Genomic DNA, 7484 nt, shown 5'->3' with positions numbered 1-7484 from the left:
TCGGGTAGTGGCATCTGTGAAGATCCGAGTGTTGGTGTCGAGGAGGATTACTATCCGCACCAGGGTTAGCCCCACGGTTGTGAGGGAGCGGCAAAGCTGGGTTTACTTCATTCGTACCATTGAGGAGACTATTATTAGAGTAGAGGAAACCCTAGCTTAGTGCCCCATTCCCCTGGTGTATTTTTGGAGTATTTGGGCTTGTAATTAACTTGTTGGATTTATCTTTTAGATACTTGGACATGTAATTAACATTATCACACTTCTTTTCCGCTGCTCTGAGAGAGTGGTTATCATACCTTCTCTCACCTTTATGATTATGTTCACACTTTACTGTTATCTGTCTTCCGCACTCTGATTTATTTAATCTTATCTTATTCATGATACTTAGTATTAATTGTTTTTACTTTGATTATCTTTGTTCATGATTATGTCATTGTGTATGTGGGAAGCATGGACCTACGAATCTTGATCCTTGGACTGTGGATCACATTCCCGAGTATTCCAAATGGGGTACGGGCTGGGTGGATGTGACACTCATGATATAATTGAGGCCGCCAATCCTCACCCCATTCCTGATCAGTTAAATGATACCCAGAGTGTTGCTTGTTCGTGCAACCTAGAGGGGGGGTGATTAGGTTGCAACTAGTGGATTGTCCCAATTTTTCGGTTTGTGCGGAAATACAAAGTAAATTGAAAATCCAAATGAAATTAAACAATGCAATCAACCACAAGAAAAGTATTTTATAGTGGTTCGACTTTGCAAGTCTACGTCCACTCCTCTCTTGGCCTTAAGAGAGTATTCCACTAGTGATTCTCTTTCAATACAATGGGTAGAGATCAAACCCTTTACAATCTTTGTTACGGGGCAAGAGCACCCTTTACAATCTTTGTTTATCTTAGGGCAAGAGCACCCTCTTCAATCTTTGTTCACGGGCAAGAGCACCCAACCAATCTTTGTTCACGGGCAAGAGTACCCAAAACCAATTCTAATCTACCTAGACTAGAATTGAAAACAGTTACAAGAGAAGGATGTTACCTTAACAAGAGGTGTGACACTTTACCTCTTGTGTGTGTGTGGTGCAATAAGAGTTGTATGCTCAAGATATGAAATGCATGCACCACCAAAACCTTCAATCACCTCAAGCTTGACTTCCACAAGCTTACTTTAACACCTTGGTATGTTCTTCAAGGTTGGGGAGAAGGTGAAAGGCAAAGCACAAGGCTTTCTTGCAATTTGAGAGCTTTAGGATCACTTGGGGAGTGGGTGATCAAGTGTGAGTGTTGTTACTCTCAAATGAGGTGAATTGGGTTTATATAGAGCACCTTTGAGTGCCAAAACCCAATCCCCAACGGATAGAAAACGGACACATTTTTGTCCCGCCTTTTCAGCCCAGACGGACGTCCGTCCGCGGCGACGGTCATCCGTCTCAAAAGTATCCGTTGCAAACAGCTGTAGAGGATATTCTCTTTAAACTAGCCGTTATAGTCAAATTTGGGCCAGACGGACGTCCGTCTGCCTCGGATCGGCTCTCAGCGGCACGGACATCCGTCCGCCCGACGGACATCCGTCCCGCGACGGAAATCCGCGTCCGCCTTCGTTGTTTTTTCGAGAAACAGAGTTATCGAGCACGGACGGACATCCGTCCGCTCAAACGGCTGTCCGTCCGAACTCTATTTCTTTGGCTTAAGTTGGGGCTGGGACATGGCTTGGGTTTTTGGACTTTTTGGTCAACCCTAAGCATTGTACACCTCACTAACATGTCCTAGGTCACTCTAGTAATATGAATTACATATAATTGATGCATTTACATGAATGTGTATGCGAGAGTGTCCTAAGCCCTAATTCAACCTAAGTCTTGATCTTCGACTTGATCTTCGACTTGATTTTGTGCAACGGTCTTCATGTCCATCTTAGCATGGTCATCTTGACTTAGACTTCATGTCTATCTTGGCATGATCTTGGCTTTGACTTGCATATGGCTTTGACTTGGAGTTGGTCCACTTGTTCTCATCTTGAACTAAAACATCATAACTCAATATAGCCATTTGTAATTCATGCTTATTATCATCAAAACCAATAGAGGCTGATGTGGCAAATGCTGACATGGCATTTTCCAACAATCTCCCCCTTTTTGATGATGATAAACACATGAATGATTGGAAAATATGAATGATGATTAATAGCAAATAAACACTCATTCATATGCATGTTATTTTCATGTTTTTCCATGGTGAATTCTAATTCATGTTTGTTATCATCAAAACATGGTGAATTCAAGTTTCATGTTTGTTATCATCAAAACCAATGGAGGCCGATGTGGCAAAATGCTGACATGGCATTTTCCAACAATCTCCCCCTTTTTGATGATGACAAACACGTGAGGATGAATGATCATTAATAGCGCATCGATGCTTATTCATATGCATGTTATGACATGTTTTCCCATGAATTATTATCTAATTCATTCATGCGGTTTTCTCCCCCTTTTGTCATCAACAAACAATATAGGAGCTAATGAATTATCTAATTCAAAATTATATAATTTATAGAAGTTTTCTCCCCCTTTTGTTATCAACAAAATATAGGAGATGCTTCTCCGCAAATAACTCTCCCCCTTTGTTATCAACAAAAATAATGCATGAAATGCTCTCCCTCAATTAACTCTCCCTTTGTCATTGACACAAGCATGAAGAGCATGAAGTGCTCCCCCTCAAATAATTCTTCCTTCTTAACTTATGCTCCCCCTGAATTATTGCATAAGTTAACAACTTCTCTCCCTCACATATGCACTCTCCCCCTACATGAATGCATAAAAGGAAAGAGAATGACATACTCTTTCTTAATACCCTTTTTCAGGGTCCTTAATAATTTTGAACAATACTCCAAATGAGTTGTCCCTATCAATATCATTTATTAATCCGTTATCATTATTGCTAATGGAATTAGGATTATGGAAAGAATTTACCTCAAGGTCTTCTTGTTCTTCCATGGATTTTGCCATTAGAGCCAAGTTGATTCTTTCTTCCTTAGACTCCTCTTCTTCCTCCTCACTTGTGTTGTAGGATATGTTAGCCATATACGGGCACTCGGACTTGATGTGGCCCGGTTTCCTACACTTGTTACAAGTGACATTAGAAACATAACCTTTTTTCTTAGAAGGATCTTTACCTTTGTGCTCCTTAGAGGATTCTCCTTTGTGAAGATACTTCCCTCTTTTCTTTTTGAGAAGTCTCTTAAACTCTTTGGCGATTTGGTAGAGCTCACTGTCCAAGTCTTCTTCTTCACTCTCACTTTCTTCTTCTTCCTTGGTGGCACTCTGTAGAGCTATGGACCTCTTCCTTCGATCCTGCTGCACGCTTGCTTGCTTGTCTTCTTCAAGCTCCGCTTCATGAGCTAGCAAAGATCCCATTAGCACATCAATGGTAATTTTAGACAGATTCCCCGCTTCTTGAATTGCTGTCCTTTTGGGTCTCCATGATGGTGGAAGAGCTCTAAGAATTCTTCTAGTTACGTCTTCATTTGCCAATTCTTTCCCAAGGCTATACAACTTGTTCACAATGTTAGTAAATCTACTAAATAGAGAAGTAATATCCTCATAATCTAACATTTTAAACTCTTCATATTGAAGCATGTAGATGTCTAGGTTCATCCTTTTGATATGATCAGTCCCTTCATATGTGACTACCAACTTATCAAAAATTTCTTTGGCACTTTTGCAAATGCCACATCTATTGTAGACTTTTTCACTTAACGCACATTGCAAAAACATTTTTGCTTTGTGGTTTAGTTGAATTTTGACCTTGTCAGTTGAAGTCCACTCGGCTCTAAGTTTGAGTACCTTATGGCCATGTTCATCTGTTTTGAGAACCTCATTTGGTCCACATGTTATGACGTTCCACACATCGATATCATGTGCACACACAAAGTCTTCAAACCTATTTTTCCAATAGGCAAAGTCTTCTCCATCAAAGTATGGAGGTCTAGAGGTGTTAAGACCTTCGGTTCTTGAAGGAACTTCATAAAAAGGAAAGGCCATGATCTTTGACTCTTTTAAAGATTGTTGGTGCAACCTAGAGGGGGGGTGATTAGGTTGCAACTAGTGGATTGTCCCAATTTTTCGGTTTGTGCGGAAATACAAAGTAAATTGAAAATCCAAATGAAATTAAACAATGCAATCAACCACAAGACAAGTATTTTATAGTGGTTCGACTTTGCAAGTCTACGTCCACTCCTCTCTTGGCCTTAAGAGAGTATTCCACTAGTGATTCTCTTTCAATACAATGGGTAGAGATCAAACCCTTTACAATCTTTGTTACGGGGCAAGAGCACCCTTTACAATCTTTGTTTATCTTAGGGCAAGAGCACCCTCTTCAATCTTTGTTCACTGGAAAGAGCACCCAACCAATCTTTGTTCACGGGCAAGAGTACCCAAAACCAATTCTAATCTACCTAGACTAGAATTGAAAACAGTTACAAGAGAAGGATGTTACCTTAACAAGAGGTGTGACACTTTACCTCTTGTGTGTGTGTGGTGCAATAAGAGTTGTATGCTCAAGATATGAAATGCATGCACCACCAAAACCTTCAATCACCTCAAGCTTGACTTCCACAAGCTTACTTTAACACCTTGGTATGTTCTTCAAGGTTGGGGAGAAGGTGAAAGGCAAAGCACAAGGCTTTCTTGCAATTTGAGAGCTTTAGGATCACTTGGGGAGTGGGTGATCAAGTGTGAGTGTTGTTACTCTCAAATGAGGTGAATTGGGTTTATATAGAGCACCTTTGAGTGCCAAAACCCAATCCCCAACGGATAGAAAACGGACACATTTTTGTCCCCCCTTTCAGCGCAGCACGGACGTCCGTCGGGCGACGGTCATCCGTCTCAAAAGTATCCGTTGCAAACAGCTGTAGAGGATATTCTCTTTAAACTAGCCGTTATAGTCAAATTTGGGCCAGACGGACGTCCGTCTGGGGCTCGGATTGCTCGGACGGACGTCCGTCTCGGCTCGGATCGCTCAGACGGACATCCGTCTCCGCCTGGACGGACATCCGTCCGCCCGGACGGACATCCGTCCCGCGACGGAAATTCCGTCCGCCTTCGTTGTTTTCTGAGAAACAGAGTTATTAGTACAGACGGACATCCGTCTGCTCAAACGGCTGTCCGTCTGAACTCTATTTTGCTGGCTTAAGTTGGGGCTGGGACATGGCTTGGGTTTTTGGACTTTTTGGTCAACCCTAAGCATTGTACACCTCACTAACATGTCCTAGGTCACTCTAGTAATATGAATTACATATAATTGATGCATTTACATGAATGTGTATGCGAGAGTGTCCTAAGCCCTAATTCAACCTAAGTCTTGATCTTCGACTTGATCTTCGACTTGATTTTGTGCAACGGTCTTCATGTCCATCTTAGCATGGTCATCTTGACTTAGACTTCATGTCTATCTTGGCATGATCTTGGCTTTGACTTGCATATGGCTTTGACTTGGAGTTGGTCCACTTGTTCTCATCTTGAACTAAAACATCATAACTCAATATAGCCATTTGTAATTCATGCTTATTATCATCAAAACCAATAGAGGCTGATGTGGCAAATGCTGACATGGCATTTCCCAACATTGCTGATTCAAGGAATCATTTTAACCCTGAGTGGAACTTGAAGGAGAACCATACAATTAGCCATAACTGGGAAGTTGCCCGTGAATGGGGAACAAAGGGTAGAATCCCACGTGATAAAAGAGAGACAGCTCGTATGACTGATCCTGATCTTTACTCTCATGCATGGGGGTAAGGAATTAATTTCTACTTCTCTTTTTGAAATTGATTTACTGGTGATTTTTAATTCATTTTATTTGGTCCTTATTATTGTGCATGAAGATGTTTTGGTGCTGCATTTAATGCTTTCTTTGAAGTATTGGAAAGAGAAAAAAACTCTTTCCATGGAAAATGACAATCTGATCAAAAGGAACTTTGAACTGATCGATGAGGTGCAAGAACTCAGAAATAGTTTGAAATCTTCAGAGAGAAAATTGACAGCTGCTCAATTCAAAGAGATGGATTTGTGCAATGATATAGATGATTTACAAAATGATTTCCAACTCTGCTCTGACCTATGCACTGACTTGCAGGAAGAAGTTTCTCTTTTAAGGATTTCTGTTTTAAACCACAAAGATGAGCTTCTACAGATCGAAATGTTAAAGAATGATGCTCTGGAAAGGGCTAGACTTGCTATAATTGAGAGAGATGATCTTAGAGAAAAATTAGCCAAGGCTTTTGCTTGGTCGAAAGGCTTTGAGAAAGAGAAAAGTGAGCTCTTGGAGAAGCTTGAAAGGACTGAAAATTTGACTGCAGACTTGGAGCTGGCACATGAGTATCATCAGAAAGCTTTTAATTCTTTTTTGAAGGAAAAAGCTGATTTGGAATATCAAAACAACAATTTGGGATTGAGGTTTTGTGAGGCTTCTGCAGAAAAAGATAATCTCAAGGTCTCCTTAAATTTGATTTCTAAAGAAAAAGAAAATCTGAATGTTCTTTTGGATGAGAACCTGAAGGTTAAAACTTCTATGCTTGAAGATATACAGTCAGAAAGGAAAAGATTTGAACTAGAAAAGAAGAGAATTCATGATGAACATCAAGTTGTCCTTAGTTCAGTTACCTCATCAATGGAGGAGGCAGGAGATAATCCAGCTTTCCTTGGATTCTGCAAGAACGTGGTAAAGGTCTATTTTGATCAAATCTTTTCTGAAATTCTAAAAATTTGCCCCAATGTGGATTTTAAGCTGCTGCCTCCAGAGTTTCTCTCGTCTAGAAAGTTTTTTGATCTCAGAAATTTAAAGCATCCAAATTCTGATAATTCTTCAGGAGATGCTAATGATGAGGATGACGTGGATTTTGAGAAAGATGAGACTGGCCAGCTCGACAACAATTATTCTTCCAATGATGATGATGATGAGTCGCCTCCAAAAGATTATCAGAATGTTGCTACTGATAGCAGTCCACCAGCAAACCCAGATGTCTAAAAGAATATTTTCCTTTGTCTTTTTAACATACCTTTTTGTTAACCTTTTGATACAATGGCTCTGACTTTGTTAATCTCCTTTTTTTATTATTAATAGAATTTTCCTTTCTTTTCTTTTGCTCCCTATGGCTTTCATTAAATAACATTTTGAAGTGAACCTTTGCTACGTTGATCATAAACATGAAAAGTGGTAGCAATCTTTGACTTGTTGCACAGCTGATCACACACTATACTTCTGACCACTTGTTGTATTTCTGATCCATTGTTATATCTTTGATCAGTTGTTGATGAAGTATTCTTAGGAAAAAGTAACTGATAAAATTTAATGAGAATCTTCAATATAACCTATTTTGTGAGAAATCCTGTTGATCAACTCCTCTGACCTTGATCGAAAGGCTGCCTTGGAAGGCTGGCTACTTGAGCCTGACTTCGGAAAGTGTTGGAATTTATAAATTTGATTAATAA

General features: G+C 40.0%; 1 protein-coding gene across 1 annotated transcript; it reads right to left on the bottom strand.

Moving 5' to 3' along the window:
* Positions 1-2840: 2840 nt before the first annotated feature.
* On the bottom strand, positions 2841-3770 carry LOC149022360 (uncharacterized). Its single transcript, XM_089147603.1, has one exon. The coding sequence runs from the start codon at positions 3768-3770 to the stop codon at positions 2841-2843; it is 930 nt and encodes a 309-aa protein (XP_089003729.1).
* Positions 3771-7484: the final 3714 nt, after the last annotated feature.

Source organism: Hakea prostrata, chromosome 3 (assembly GCF_041222555.1).
Source record: "Hakea prostrata isolate BN-2017 chromosome 3, UWA_Hpros_2, whole genome shotgun sequence".
Taxonomy (NCBI): Eukaryota; Viridiplantae; Streptophyta; class Magnoliopsida; order Proteales; family Proteaceae; genus Hakea; species Hakea prostrata.
Note: the sequence above shows the minus strand (reverse complement) of the source record. Positions and strands in the feature narration are given on the sequence as shown.

Coding starts and splice junctions, on each gene's coding strand:
- LOC149022360 (XM_089147603.1), bottom strand. CDS start 3,770: ATGTTTTTGCAATGTGCGTTAAGTGAAAAAGTCTACAATAGATGTGGC.